Source organism: Haplochromis burtoni, unplaced genomic scaffold (genome assembly GCF_018398535.1).
Source record: "Haplochromis burtoni strain Fernald_Lab_line unplaced genomic scaffold, NCSU_Asbu1 Contig_230, whole genome shotgun sequence".
NCBI lineage: Eukaryota > Metazoa > Chordata > Actinopteri > Cichliformes > Cichlidae > Haplochromis > Haplochromis burtoni.
In genome coordinates, this window is record NW_024582591.1 from 637,756 (window position 1) to 653,141 (window position 15,386).

At 43.3% G+C, this 15,386-nt stretch overlaps 2 protein-coding genes and 2 non-coding genes across 4 annotated transcripts in view; 1 reads left to right on the forward strand and 3 right to left on the reverse strand.

Moving 5' to 3' along the window:
• Window positions 1–6,117, forward strand: part of invs (inversin) — a 37,117-nt gene extending 31,000 nt beyond the window's left edge. The window contains exons 18-19 of the mRNA XM_042226820.1: window positions 5,501–5,587; window positions 5,670–6,117. Coding sequence (XP_042082754.1) covers window positions 5,501–5,587; window positions 5,670–5,785 — 203 coding nt within the window. The 3' untranslated portion in view covers window positions 5,786–6,117. The remainder of the gene's footprint in view (window positions 1–5,500; window positions 5,588–5,669) is intronic.
• trnat-ugu lies at window positions 3,979–4,051 on the reverse strand. The gene has a single exon. It is a non-coding gene; the product is annotated as a tRNA-Thr (tRNA).
• On the reverse strand, window positions 5,223–5,295 carry trnat-ugu. The gene has a single exon. It is a non-coding gene; the product is annotated as a tRNA-Thr (tRNA).
• Window positions 6,118–6,428: 311 nt separating the features above from the next.
• On the reverse strand, window positions 6,429–15,380 carry LOC121815490 (testis-expressed protein 10 homolog). The gene is made up of 8 exons (XM_042226825.1): window positions 15,318–15,380; window positions 13,400–13,569; window positions 10,217–10,394; window positions 9,216–9,438; window positions 7,626–7,706; window positions 7,259–7,443; window positions 6,969–7,179; window positions 6,429–6,870 (listed from the first exon to the last, which is right to left on the reverse strand). The coding sequence occupies exons 2-8, from the start codon at window positions 13,497–13,499 to the stop codon at window positions 6,748–6,750; spliced, it is 1,101 nt and encodes a 366-aa protein (XP_042082759.1). The 5' UTR covers window positions 13,500–13,569; window positions 15,318–15,380; the 3' UTR covers window positions 6,429–6,747.
• Between the last annotated feature and the right edge of the window lie 6 nt (window positions 15,381–15,386).

Genomic DNA, 15,386 nt, shown 5'->3' on the forward strand with positions numbered 1-15,386 from the left:
TAACACCCATGGATACACTACATAAAGACAACCGTAGCATAGCTCAAGTGTGGGTGTGCACTCTGAACTTGATCAAACAGTTAAAGGAGTGCCCAGGGCTTTAGTATCCAACACTAGCTGCCTTGTATTCAGAGACCATTCACATTGCATTGCTGGAAACCTTAATTTCACCCACACTTTACTGTGGGACGTTTATTTCCACCTCCCCATATATCCCCACACAGAAAGTATCTAAGATTTGCTTTCCAGGAGATAGCATATGAGTTTGTGGTCCTGCCTTTTGGCCTCTCACAAGGGTGTTTGTAAAATGCACCGAGGCAGCAGTGGCCCTGCTCGGGGAAAAGGCTTTTGGGTAGCCACATACTTCAACGACTGACTGGTGGCAGACCCCAACTATCATGGGGTGGCTTGTCACTCAAATGCTTTTATACACCCTAGCAATGTTTCGCAGAGGCAATACGAGTTATCCTAAAACTGTGCCAGATACTGCTAGGCTTGCTAGCTTCCTCTATAGTGACGATGCTACTGGACATGAGGCTTTCAGAGGTGGGTGGTCTTACAGGGACTAGACCTTCACTGTGATGGCCACCGTCATGTAAGAGTCTCCCTAGCCTTTTTCCCCAGGATGGTTTCAGCCAAGAAGGTAAAAGTTCTGTCCTTTGAGACAGCTCTATTGATTGTTTTAGCTTCAGCTAAGCTTGTAGGAAAAATCCACGCTCCCTCGGTGTAGAGGTTGTGCATTCAGTGCTCCCCTTATAATACGAAGGTCAGTATGCCACTCAACACCACCTTTTCCCCAAAAGTTATTTGGATACTTTCCCCTATGGAACTGCCGGCCTTTTACCTGCTGCCTTTCTCTTAAGAGGAGCAACAGTGGCTGCATACCTTGTTTCCAGTCTTTGCTCTGCATATTCATATGGACAGAACCCAGAGTTTTAGACAAAGTGACCAGCTGTTTGTATCTTGCGCTAAACCACATATAGGAAAGCCTGTGCCTAAAGAGCGTCTTTCCCACTGATAGTTGGAGCAATTCCCCTGGCCTATTCTAGTAGGGGTCTTAAGCCTCCTGCTGGCCTGTGTGCACATTCCACTAAGGGTCTGGCAACCTCATGGACTCTCTTTAAGGCAGGGGTGTCCAACTCCAGGCCTCAAGGGCCGGTATCCTGCAGGTTTTAGATATCACCCTGGGTCAACACACCTGAATCAAATGATTAGTTCATTACCAGGCCTCTGGAGAACTTGAAGACATATTGAGGAGGTAATTTAGTCATTTAAATCAGCTGTGTTACATCAAGGATACATCTAAAGTCTGTAGGACACCGGCCCTTCCGGCCTGGAGTTGGACACCCCTACTTTAAGGGATCCCAAAAGGTTGATTCTGTTCATCTGGACGTAGCGTTTTCAATGGGAGAAACGTTTCGTCACTCATCCAAGTGACTTCTTCAGTCTCAGCTGGCTGCAGGTTTCCCCAACCTTATAAACGGTACTTTGCACAATAACTGAAACCAGCCCGCTGAATGAACAATGAGATGTGAGGTAAGTTCCTTGATCATTAATATGCAAATTGTCATGACCATTGATCAACAACCACTGATCAAAGCCCACTGATCAAAAACCATTGATCAAAGACCATTGATCAACTTACTTGTTTTACATCGGAAACCATAGCAAAATACAGAGAGTGTCCCTAGCAGCCATAAGAGAGAAGGATGCCACACCGAGGATGTGGACAAGTAGGTGAAAGATTTGTCTGACATACAACTCACCCAAGCAGCAAAAATCATCCTTACAAAAAGGTTGAACTTTGCTGTTATGCCGAAACAAATCCACGAGTTGAACTGATCACAGCCACAGAAACAGAGATTTCAAACAACAATGTTGTAGATGTGGAAGCAGAGCAACCAGGGATGAAAGTTTAGGCCTGTCTCAGCAATGCAAATCCCCAAGCATCCAACATCAGGATGGAGGAGAGGAAGGCACTCACATCACTTAGTAATGACAACAACATAATCATCCTTCCGGCAGACAAGGGTAGGTGCACAGTCTTGCTAAAATCAGAAAGACTATCGTGAGAAAATGTTGTCACTGTTCAGTGACAAAAATACTTATGAGCCCCTGAAACGAGACCGAGGAAGTGGTTACAGGAAGAGGGTGATAGATTGTCTGAAGCAGTTAGAATAAGACATTGCTATTGACCGGACCTCATACCACAGGCTATACCCAGGGGAATCTACACAAGTCTGTATGGTTTACCGAAGATACATAAACACGGTGTACCTTTAAGACCAATTGTCTGTATGATCAACTCGGTCACCTATAATATTTCTAAGTTTCTGGCTTCGATCCTCAACCCATTGGGGTAGGCAGCTCTGAACACCACACCCAGAACACCTTGGGTTTTGTTTAAAAGGTGAGAGATGACCATCTACACTGCAGACTTCTCTCACAACTTCACCCAGTACTTCTTGCAGAAATTCGCTGACGACTCTGCAATAGTTGACCTCATCACTGATGGGGACCACAAGGGTTACAGAGAACTGAGCCAAGGCTTTGTGAACTGGTGCCAGCAGAACTACCTCCAGATCAACACTAGAAAAACCAAGGAGCTGGTGGTAGACTTCCACAGGCACAAACATCCTCCACTGCAACCACTAAACATCCAAGGTATGGAACTGTAGACAGCTACAGGTACCTTGGTGTTCATCTAAACAATAAACTGGACTGGACTCACAATTCAAATGCTCTCTACAGAAAAGGGAAGAGCAGGCTGTACCTGCTCAGGTCTTTTGGAGTGAAGGTCCCACTCCTGAAGACCTTCTAGGACTCTGTGTTTACCTCAGCCAACTTTTACAGTGTGGTCTGCTGGGGCAACAGGTTGGCCTTCTTAGACTGGGAGATTTCCATCAGTAATGGGGGACATTTAAAAGCTAATGTGTACTGTAAACCTGTGCATACGGATCAGTATTTAAGTTCTGACTCTCATCATCCACTGGAGCACAAACTGGGTGTCATCAGGACGCTACACCATAGAGTGAACACCATCCCTACAGACACAGCAGCCACGGAAGCAGAAGACCATCAGGTCAAGAAGGCCCTGAGTAAATGTGGTTATCCCAGCTGGACATTTATCAGAAATCTTTAGGAGAGAAGGACAACTGATGCCTAAGCAAAAACACGTAGTGATCCCCTGTGTTTCAGGAGTATCAGAACTGTTGCTACATTGCTACGTCCAGATGAACAGAATCAATCTTTTGAGATTTAATTACCTGGATGATTAAGAATGCATCAAGACTCTTTTTAAGGGAGTTTCTGTCCAGGCGATGTGTGCAGCTGCATCCTGGGCCTCACCTCACACATTTGCTAGATTTTACAGGCTAAATATAACAGCACCTAACCAGGCACATTCAGTCCTCAGTGCATGTTCTTCACAGCTGGGAGCTTCTTCCCTGTGAAGTACTACTGGGGACAGTTGTCTTCTAAACATGCATGTCTGGCAATCCGGGAGTTAGTATTTGTCCCCCTAGTGTGACACAAAATGAATGCTATGAAAGAGAACTTAAGGTTATGTCTATAACCCCGGTTCTATGAGTAGTATGAGCGAGTGTTTCACCAGACCACCCTCTTTGCTAGGGAAGTGAGGAAAAGGTGGGCTTGTTTTGAATTACATCTGACGCTATGTCAGCCGATTATATAGGGAGGCCCTAGCCTCTCCTGACATGGGCGTCACTTAGCCAGCCTGTAAGGGCTCACAGACCGAGCAGCAGGTATACAGTGACCTCGACGTCCACCTTTGCTGTAGCGTTTGTTATGCATACCAAATACGTCATGGGATGCTCAGCCGAGTTGCTATAATGACAACAACGCACTTTCTGTGGTACTTGATTGTAATGGAAAACCAGTCGTTCCGAGTTGATCTGAGTAGGTTCTAATGGAAAAGGGGCTTATGTGTCCACCTAGAGGAGGACCAAAACATTTACTAGGCCCCAGCGAGATTTGAACTCGCGACCCCTGGTTTACAAGACCAGTGCTCTAACCACTGAGCTATAGGGCCTTTGCTGAAGTAACACCCATGGATACACTACATAAAGACAACCGTAGCATAGCTCAAGTGTGGGTGTGGACTCTGAACTTGATCAACCAGTTAAAGGAGTGCCCAGGGCTTTAGTATCCAACACTAGCTGCCTTGTGTTCAGAGACCATTCACATTGCATTGCTGGAAACCTTAATTTCACCCACACTTTACTGTGGGACGTTTTTTTTCCACATCCTCATATATCCCCCCACACAGAAAGTATCTAAGATTTGCTTTCCAGGAGATAGCATATGAGTTTGTGGTCCTGCCTTTTGGCATCTCAAAAGGGTGTTTGTAAAATGCACCGAGGCAGCAGTGGCCCTGCTCGGGGAAAAGGCTTTCGGGTAGCCACATACTCCAACGACTGACTGGTGGCAGCCCCCAACTGCCTCCAGTCAGTGTGGAAAAGAGCACGTTGAGACCAACTCAACGCACTACTTTCTAGACGTCTCTGGGTGAGAGCATTTCTGTCCTCAAAGAGAACATTGGCCATACAGTCATCCCTAGCACTGTTTCGCAGAGGCAACCCAAGTTATCCTCAAACAGTCCCAGAGGCTGCTAGCTTCCTTTGTAGTGATGATGCCACTGAACATGGGACTTTCAGAAGTGGGTAGGATCACAGGGACTAGACCCTCACTGTGACGGCCACCATCATGTGAGAGTCTCTCCAGACTGTTCATTTGTGCTCCACGAGTGTAAGAAACAAGATTTCCTGTCTCAGATTGTTACCGTGAGGATGGTTTCAGCCAAGAAGGTAAAATTTCTGTGCTTGAAGACAGCTCTATTGATTATTTTAGCTTCAGCTACGTTTGTAGGAGAAATCCACGCTCTTTCAGTGTAGAGGTTGTGAAATGAGTTCTCCCCAAATAGGTATGCCACAGTGGCTGCATACCTTGTTTCCAGTCTGTGCTCTGCGTATCCATATGGACAGAATCCAGAGTTTTAGACAAAGTGACCAGTTGTTTGTAGCTTGCGCTAAACCACATATAGAAAAGCCTGTGCCTAAAGAGCGCCTTTCCCACTGGATAGTTCGAGCAATTTCCGTGGCCTATTCTAGTAGGGGTCTTAAGCCTCTTGCTGGCTTGTGTCCACTAAGGGTCTGGCAACCTTGGTCCTGTAAAAAAATATTTACAGGACCAAAACATTTACTAGGCCCCAGCGAGATTTGAACTCGCGACCCCTGGTTTACAAGACCAGTGCTCTAACCACTGAGCTATAGGGCCTTTGCTGAAGTAACACCCATGGATACACTACATAAAGACAACCGTAGCATAGCTCAAGTGTGGGTGTGAGCTCTGACTAGATCAACCAGTTAAAGGAGCGCCCCAGGCTTTGGTATCCAACATCAACTACCTGTGTTCAGAAACCATTCACATTATGTAGCTGGACAGCTTAATTTCATCAGCTCTTTACTTTACTGCCCTTTAGGCAACTCAAAGTCCAGACGAGGGCGTTCATTTCGGGACTCTCAGTCTCAGCTGCTCTTGGACATCCCTCAACGCACCCAGAGCCAGTGTAAGTGCCTGTGCACACAAACACACCTTTATTTATCAAGTACAAGTTTCTACAAAAGTTATTAAATGCTTGTCTTTTTTAGTGAGCGGTATAGACTGTGTGCCTTTGACTGACACCATGAATCAAGCCAAGCTCTACTCTTACCACCTGAGACCACATAGCGCAGGACAGGGGACACGAGGCCGGGGAAAACATTGAAAAACCACACACACACGCACATCATGTTCTTTGATGTTTTCTCAGCTGGCTGATAGTCTTGCCTCTATAGAATTACTCTACGCATTGTTCACTCAATGTGCCAAGTTTTCTAAAATTAAGCCATATGACATCAGAGCCATGACCTCACAGGGTGGGGTTAAGTCTACAGAAAATGGTGTGTGTAAAAGATAACCTTTCATCCATTGTGGAAGGAACACATACACACTCCATCTCCCTCCTTCTCCGTTGCTGTCGCACACACACTGAGATAACCTTTCCTCCCGTTGTGGAGAATGAGGCAGTCTATCAACAGCCAGTCATAGAGATAGCCCACTCTGTAGCACAAACTCTACATACACACACACACACACACACACACACACACACACACACACACACACACACACACACACACACACACACACACAACACACACACACACACACACACACACACACACACACTAGTCTTAAAGTGCTTTCCCTCTCAAAAGTATTATTTGTGAACTATGCTGTTTTTGCTGTTCTTTTTATTTGCACAGAACAATCTTTATTATGTACTTTTATAAATATATACTAGATGTTTTAAATGTGTTATTAAAAAAATGTGAAAAATAAAAACTAAAACAAAAGAAAGAGTCCTCTGATTTAACTTCATTTTGCCTTTATTCTGCTTACCCACCACTCCTTTTAATACAAAGTCACTTAAGTAGCCACTGGACGACCGTTCAGTATTAACACTCAAAAAAGAGAATACACAGTTACCAGGGCTGTGAATAAAACAGTAAAGAAGAAAGGACAAGAATGTGGAGTACTTTAAAACAAAAAAGTTCTCATTGTCTTCTGTATGAAAGTGTGATCATGTGTACTTGTCACTACTGAGCCCTGCGTGTTGTCATTGTGACTGTAACATGTTTGGGAGGCTAAACTGAGCAATACACCACGTACTGTTGGGTGCATCCGTTAGTATATGTCTCGAAGGCCCAGATTACCACGGTGAGCAGACGAGCCGTGAGCCACGGTGACGCTGTAACAGTAGAGCAGGTCTGTCAGCCACTGCTCCCTGGTTGCACCCCGGGAGAACCTCTGAAACACACGCACAAAGTAATCTGGTGATCAATCTCCATCCGTGTCATTCAAATACCTTCAATTGAATATGCCTGCATCTGTGTGGGCGCGTTTACCGTGAGGTGCTGGAGGATTTCTTGCAGCAGAGTGGTGTTGGCCAGCAGCTGGCTGTGGAGCGACGTGTGCTGCAGCAGCATGGAGAGAATCTGTCCGAGCTGCGGCAGCTCCTCCTCGTTCAGATTGGCAACGCGCAACGACTGCAGGACAACCCGCAGCAGGCGAGGAATGCTGCTCAGCGCTGTCACGCAAGCACCCCAAATTGCTTCCCTGCAAATGTCAAGCAAGGGTGTTAACGCATTCGATCAAAATCAATCAGCACAGATCACTGAAAGAGTTTCAAGCACACCTTTTGTGGTTGGTTTCAGTAGGTGCCTCCTGCTGCAGGGTGAGGAGCAACGACAACAGGCTGAGGCAGCACTGTGACAAGAAGCGCAACACAGGCTCAAGGGGCAGGACTGAGAGATCCAGCAGTCTGGATACAGCTCTCAGCAGCCCGGCCGCCATGCTGTCGGAAACCACCTCTAACTTGGTCTGAGTGAGAGAGAGAGACAGAGAGAGAGAGACAGACAGACAGACACAGACAGACACAGACAGACAGACAGACAGACACACACACACACCAAAAGTATAAATAAAATAAAACTGCCATAAACAAACTTTATGTAAAAAAATCAGTGTGATTTACTGCATGCTTAATAACAACAGTCTCTTACCAGGTAGTTGCAAATGCCAGTTTGTAAGATGTCAAAGCACTGAGACTTTGAGCCCAGAGTTTCCAGACAGTGGCACACTTCCTATAAATCAAACAGTTATTTTGGTTATGACCATATTCATACATGTGTCTCACTGATGCAATGATTTCAAAGTCCGAATGTGTGACTGAGGGATCTGACTGCAGATATGTAAGCACACGAGCTCTAAAACAGACATACACACTCCATCAACAGATTTTCTGCTCTTATTTTATCTTTTTGTTAAAAAAAAACAAAAAAAACACAACTTTTTATTTTGTTGCATTCTTCACAAATACAGGTACAAAAACAAAACAAAAACAGGAAGGAGGAAACTAAGTATGTAACTGGATTACATACATCAGTTTCTCCCAGTTTATTGTAAATTGATCACCATAATATTTGAATAAAAAGTAATTCTCTCAGTTTCTTGAATATTACTCACTATGGCAATCCATTTATTCTCAGCTGGGGGTTCAGATTTAAAGATTTTACAGGTTACTGCTAAAATCCTTAATAAGTATTTATCTTTGACAGGTAAACTGCTCATAATTGTACAAAAAAGAAAAATTACTCTCTCTTCCAAATAACAGTGTGCACTGCCCTTGTTACCTCCTCCCAACGTATTTTTAAAAAAATATTTTAACTCCATGGTGGCCCATAAAAAAAAAAGAAAGCATACAGAAAGAATGCAATATTCCCGATTGTCACTTGACTACCAAAGATGTGACATACAAATTACTTTTAGTTTCAGTTTCACTATTTTCACTTTCCAGATTGTCAGCAAGCGAGTGGTTTCAGGCCTAAACCACCGACATGCCACTAACTTTTTAAAAGTGAAAAATAAGGCTCAGCTTTCCGTCATTAACTTGAAATCCAAATCAAATTTCTCATTAACTTTTATCAAATTTAGGTGCGTGTGTGTGAGCCGGTGGGTGTCTGAACGGTGCACCTGTTGGCATTCTCGCCGTCATTAAAAACAATCCCATCTCATTAGCCGAACTGGAGTTGACACAGTCCGTCCTTAATGCCGCCCCCCCCTTCCTTCCATCCTCACCAAGCGTCCCCCTCCGCTCCCCCTTCCTTCCACTTCCCTGTGATTGACTCAGACAGGGAGATGAGAGAGGTAGGATCTGAGACCTTAATTGAGGAGCTGAATTAGTGATTATAAGCCCCCCACTTGCTCACACACTCACACACTCTTGCCCCAGGGCACAGTTACGTTAACGGTAATTTCTGTGCAGAAATGTCACTCTCCCATCATGCCATGGGCTCTCATTAGCATTTGTGCATATCCACTATGCCCGATAACCACGCATCTCCAACCTGCGCAACGCGATAAACGTTCCCCTCTCAGCCGGAGTGCAACGATAAAGCTTCCACCCTCTGAGCTCAATAGGAGAGACGGAGAGAGACCGGGGGGACCGACAGACCACAGCTGTGTCCAGAATATCAAAACAATGTCTTTTCTACCCCTTCCTTCACCTGCAAGTCTGGGTCTCCTCCAGATTTATTTCTAATGTTAAATTAAGGGTTTAGGTGTGGGATTAAAAAGGTGAACAATCAACACACCTCAACAATGTCCCAGTGGTGTGTGAACTGCTCCAGCGGGGTGGGGTAGACGCTGAGAGGTGAAAGAGCGGCGGGAGGCAGGACACTGTCATCCTCTGCCTCCTGCAGGGAGGCGAGCTGTTCGGACGAGAAGCCTATGAGGGTGGAGAACAGGAAGCTGAAATAGTCCACGTGCTGCAATGCTGCTTCCTGGCTCCCAGCTGTCCAGCTGCTCAGAGGGGACCTGGAGAACATAATCAGTGATCATGTTACACAATCAAAAACCCTGAATTGTGATTTGAATCTCACGCTTTGTAAATTTTGAAAGTTCTCACATTTCAAACACTTTAGGATTATTCAGGATTTGATTTCAGTGTTCTTCTATTTTCAAGAATATTAAGAATAACAGCACACTGAAATATAATTATGAAAACTTCTTCCTTGTCCTGTGGGGGAATATAGATTTGTAACAGTGAGAAATGTGTGTGAATAACAGGGTGTTTCATAAAGCCCGGGAGACACATGCAGACCATCTTCTCAATACTCCATGACGATCCTGCATTCCAGCCTCAAAAAGAGCTCTTTGTACAACACTCGAGACACACACACACACCCGTACACACACTCCATCCCATATGAACTCAGTACTCCCACCACTCAAAATTTGTATAACACTGCCCCACTGACATAAGAATAAGGTCAAACATGGCAGCACACACATATCATCACAGAGAAAGGTTAACTGGGGATGATAATAGAACAAAACATAATAAAATAAAAAAAAAAGTGGTTTAATTGTCACAAGGAAGTTGAATATCAAAAATACAGAATATTCATCTCAGTTTATGTCAACAAGCAGGTAATAGATCATAAAAGCTGTCACTGATTTGTCTGTGAAAGAACAACACTGCCATCTGATGGTGATCAGGCAGAGCGTCGTTTGTGTGCCTGTGTGCCAGCAACCATCTGCTGTCAAACACAACTGTGTTCATGTGCTTTCCAAAGCGGGTCTGAAAGCTCACCTAAGATGTATGATACGAATCAGAGAGGCGGCGAGGCCGGCAGAGATTCGTCCAGCAGTGCAGCAGCTGCTCAGATTGGCCAGAAGAGGCTGGGACATCTTGGGGAGGAAGTAGAGCAGCTGCACCATTCGCTGCTGGGACTCTGATGGTAAGAGCACCACGACCCCATCCTGTGGATCTTCACAGACAAACAGAGATGCACAAGTCACGTGTAATTATGGAGAGACAGCAATGCTGTGCACCCTGTGGGGATTTAACGAGGAGCTCTATCTGGAAAATTAGGACCAATACTTGGAAAACCAGACTATGTTGGGACCAGTAAAAGAGAAAGACGAAAGACATAACTACTACAGTATTGGCTCAGATAATGCGTCTGTGTGTGTGGTGTTCTGCCCGTCTCTGACGCACATGCTGATGTCAGAAGCTCTCAGACAAAAGGAGTCTTGTGATGGTGAATTGCTGGCTCTGCGGCAGTTTCTATCAGAAACACCCCCCCTCCTCCTCTTCCCAACCCCCTCTGTTACACACCAGCTATCTAACTATCTGACCATTCTCTGAGCTGTTCTTATGGACAGCAATGTACAAAGTTGCCTGGGGTGGCTAACACAGCGTTGTAGTGCCTCCTATGGGAATTACTCTAGTTAGAGAGTCAGATTTTTGGAGGTCTGTATACCTTTGCTAGACCTATGCATGCAACATATGAATATAAGGAAAATGACAGGGAAAAAAAGCTTCTACACTTCTTCTTTTAGGTTATTTTGTGATTCCAACCTCTGATTGCAAATTAATGCATTTCTACACCTACAGTATTTTTCCCTGGTCGTGATGTGTCTGTAACCTAGGAGTGTTCTTCCCTCAGTTTGGTCTTTTACACACACAAAAGTTCAAGTGAACTAAAGTCGATAAACAGCTGCAAGAATTTGTATTTTATAGAACAGGGTTAAACTGTAAAAATAAAAACTCCTTCGAGGATGCCAATGTTCACATTTTGGATAAAGACAGATGGTTTGAAAGAGGAGTGAAAGAAGCCATCTATGTCCACTGTGAACGACCATCCTTGAACAGAGGTGGTGGCTTGCGACATGAACCGCTGCCACCTACAATCCAGTTCTGAGGCACCTTAACGCCCACTCACATCTTGCATCAATTGATCTCAATAAGTCACATGATTGTTTCACCCGAAACCTGTGCTGATAATGACCCCACCACACCCTTTTCCACACCTTGGCTCATGTGATGAGACACATGCTCAACAGTGGGCCAACAGCCTTCTTAAGGGACAACTCCCACTAGGGCTTAAATACCTCTCCACCATGTGGTCTGAGGAACGAAGAGAAAAAAAATAAATAAATAAAAAAAAAAAAAACACACACACACGGAGAAACTAACAACAGGTCAGTAATATGATTTGGTATAAAAAAAATGTAAAAAAAAAAGAGCCTCTCAGAGAGGCTCATCAACCCGGAAAAAACAAAAAACAAACTATGTCTACAAACTGGAAAAATTTCAGAAAAATGTTCCTCAACGTTAAATTACTACGTTTGTTTATATTGGAGGCCCGTGCTCTCAGGTGTGATTCCATAATGGAAATGATTGCACCGGCTCAGGAACTCTTCCAGAAATCTTTGTCTAAGAACACAGTTCACCGTCCACAAGTGCAGGTTAAAGCCCTGTCAAGCATATGTGCAGGTGATCTACAAACACTGCAGTCTTTTAAGATGGACTGATCCAAAGAGGAAAAGAGTCTAGTGGTTAGATAAATCAAAATTCTTTTTTGAAAAAATAAAAAGGACACCATGTCCTTCAAAATAAAGAAGAGAGGGATAATCTGGCTTGTTGTCAGTGCTCAGTTTAAAAGCCAGCATCTCTGATGGTATGGCAGTTTGCACATGTGGAAAGGGACAATCAACACCGAAAGGTATATAGGTTTTAGGGTAACATGTTCCCATCCAGATGATTGGGGGTGGGGGGGGAGTATCCCCCAGGATAGGCCTTACATAAAGACGCTCTTAAAAACAAACAAACAAACAACAAAAAAAAAAAAGTCAAAAACTTTAGACTTTCGTGATCTGAAAAGATCTTTATGCGCAACAGTGATATTATATTTCAGAAAACTGATTCAATTTGGAACATAGGCTACATCCACATGTACTCGGGTATTTTTGAAAAAGGAGATTTTCTGTTTCCTTAAACAAAAATCCAGTCCACACGTGCAGTTTTGAAAAATATCTCCGTCCACATGTAAACGCTAAAAACAAAATGTTGGCCAATCAGAAGCCTGGGAGGAAAAGACTAAACAGGGTTTTGTGCCCTCACAAAACCTTAAGCACTTCTGAAAAGTTTTTGTTTTTCTGGAACAGCAGATAATTTTGTGTTACTTTTCAAGTGCCTTCATCATTTCAAATGTTAATAATAAAGACAGTATTTTGGCTGTTGTGTAGACTCACAACTTAGGAATGAACAAAATGCATACAGCATAACATAATTAAATTTAATTATTATATTTATTCAAAACCGACATGGATTTGGGTTGTGAGAGCGTCTGTGTTGAATGTAAGCCACATCCGAAGTTCACTCTGATGCCTCTGTCTTTCTAAATGGAGGGACAGTAACTGTGTATATGTAAGCGTGTAAAAACTGCAAATAGTAAGATTAACAGCAACACTATTTTGTCTATATAATTTATTTCATGTAAACAATAAGGTGTGCGTGAGTAAATCTCCGTTTCCACACCTAAACACAAAAACTGAGTTTTCGAAAATCTCCACCCTGCCAGGATTTTTTTTTTTTAAATGTCCGTTTTCAGTGAACCAAAACATCATTTACATGTGGACGAAAGGCCCAAACGCATAGAAAAATCTGCGTTTTCAAAAATATCCGTGTACGTCTGGATGTAGCCATAATCTGTGCTGGTTAGGTCTGCATCATGAGTAACCATGGCGATGTATCCTGGTGTAAACCACCTCCATAATACTGAAAACTCAGGACTAAACTTGAAGGAACCTTTAACAGTCCAAATCCTGCTTCGTTGTGCAGATCTCTGGTAGCAGGAGTCACATCATGACAGATTACACACTTCAGGGGTCTCAGTTCTCAAGTATGATTGCTGCATTTGCTCCCCCACCCCAAAAAACATTTCTCAAGCGGCCCCAAACATTATGATCACTGCATTTTCATGCTCACCATACAGCGTGCAGGCATGCGTCTGCAGACTGCTGAGCAGGTCTTTGTTGCCTCGAGAAGCAGCGGCCTGGATGGAAAGGATGAGCTGCGCAGACAGCATTGGGTTACGGTGGCCCAACTGGGACAACTGCACAGGAAGAGATGCCAACCAGCGAGACAGCACCTTGCTCCTTCAGAGAGAGACAAAAAGGGCATGTGAACCCAAGGCCACCACATCAAGGCCTGATGTTATTACACAACTGTTACAGTTCTTACATCTGAGCACAAGTTAATGTGACCACAAAAGTGAGACAGATTTATTTTTACACTACATTTTGTTTACGAGCAAAAATAAAGCTATTCAGGGAAGCCACAGATGTGATAACGGTTAGTTTTGATTTTGTTCTTTGGGACAGTTAAGAAACAATTACATGAAAAAAAAGCATAATTTCATGTGGACTGTGCAAAACACATGATCATCATAAATCTTCTACAATCTTTTATTCAGAACAAGTTAAATGGATAGTCTGAAACTCAGAAACAACGCAGCTGTAGGAGAGGACTGTGGTATATGTGCAGTGCTTCACAGTTTAATAATTACTCCATGTTTTAGATGTGTTAAGAGGGATACATGAGTTTATTTTTGCTGTGGTGACGGTTACATGATTTGGCTGCACAGTCACGCCATATAAAAATAAAATCAATCAATTCCGACCTCCTCAGAATCAGCTAGAATATTTAATGAAGGCGTGAAAAACTTTCCTTTCACAATAAGACAATTTTTTTCCTATTTACGGGCCCTTAGAGTACACAGCATAGGGCTGAAATATGACTAGTTTTGATTTATGTTATTTTTTCTAGTATTTTTGGAGCTCTTATAACTTATAGAGCACAAAAGATATCCTAGTGGAATTTCCAGGGCTGGAAAATTATTTTAAACTCTCTTAAACTCTTTAAATCAACTCCATTTTGCACACACTTCAATGCCACAATCTAAAGCCAGTTCTGGTTCTTATTCAGTACAGTTTTTTTTTTCTATGACCACCAGTGAGCATCAATATCATGGGATATATCAAAGTTCAGCAGCAGAACTGATCCAATTTACTGGCTTTGATGTGGAGTAACAAGCATTTGTACTCTAGATCTTTTATCTGTTTGCTGATTTACTGGAGAAAACTTCAAAAAGACAATTTTGGGCAACAGCATATTAAAGCTCTACTTTTCACCTACAAGTTTTCTTCTTTATCAGAATAACCTGTAATATAATTAACATTATAACACTCTTATAACAGTTTTCCCTGCAATTTGAGCTTGGATCACAGAGGGCCAGGGGGATACTCTCCTTGCATTTGTTGCTTTACTGCCTATTCAGCTTGTGACTATTTTCTTTTGGCATGTCCCCTTTACTCACTTTACTAAGCTGCTGTCACCTCATAGTCCTGATCCGGGGACCCTCCAGAGCCTTCATCGTGAGAGGCTTTGATTGATTTTACATGGAATGACCCGTATACAAGAACTCTAAATCAGCAGCTAGCAAAATGTGAGCTGGGACAACTGCTTGGGCATAAAGTCACTGCAGGGGATGCCTGAATGATGAAGGAGAAACTACTTTCAGCTGCTTCCTTAATCATAAGTGGATGCTACAGCAGGTAGCTCTGTGTTTGCAATTTAAAATATATTTTTCCTTAAACCAGATTTTTGTCCTGTCACGGCAGAGAACCAGGGATCTTTTGCTTGTTTGGCCAAAGTGTAAACTACTAAATTATGTAGAAAAATACGACAAAAAACTCAAATGAATGATTATTTATGCTGATGCTATCATCCTGCCTTCTATATCTCCAACAATTATGCCATGTGGTGCATGAACTTTTGGAAAACAGCTGTTCAAAAATCCTACTTGTTAAGGCAAGGCAAGGCAAGGCAAGTAAGAACAAGTTACCTGGTTAGGTGTGCATGCCCTTGCTCCTGCAGGTAAAGCTTGCTGTAGAACGATAGCAGCAGTGATCGT

Excerpts from the sequence above, each read along its gene's own strand:
- LOC121815490 (XM_042226825.1), bottom strand. The coding sequence starts at position 13,499 with ATGCTGTCTGCGCAGCTCATCCTTTCCATCCAGGCCGCTGCTTCTCGA. Across the intron at positions 7,707-9,215 it reads ACCACTGGGACATTGTTGAG|GAAGTGTGCCACTGTCTGGA; the intron begins GTGTGTTGATTG and ends TTTGATTTATAG. Across the intron at positions 6,871-6,968 it reads AAATCCTCCAGCACCTCACG|AGGTTCTCCCGGGGTGCAAC; the intron begins GTAAACGCGCCC and ends CGTGTGTTTCAG.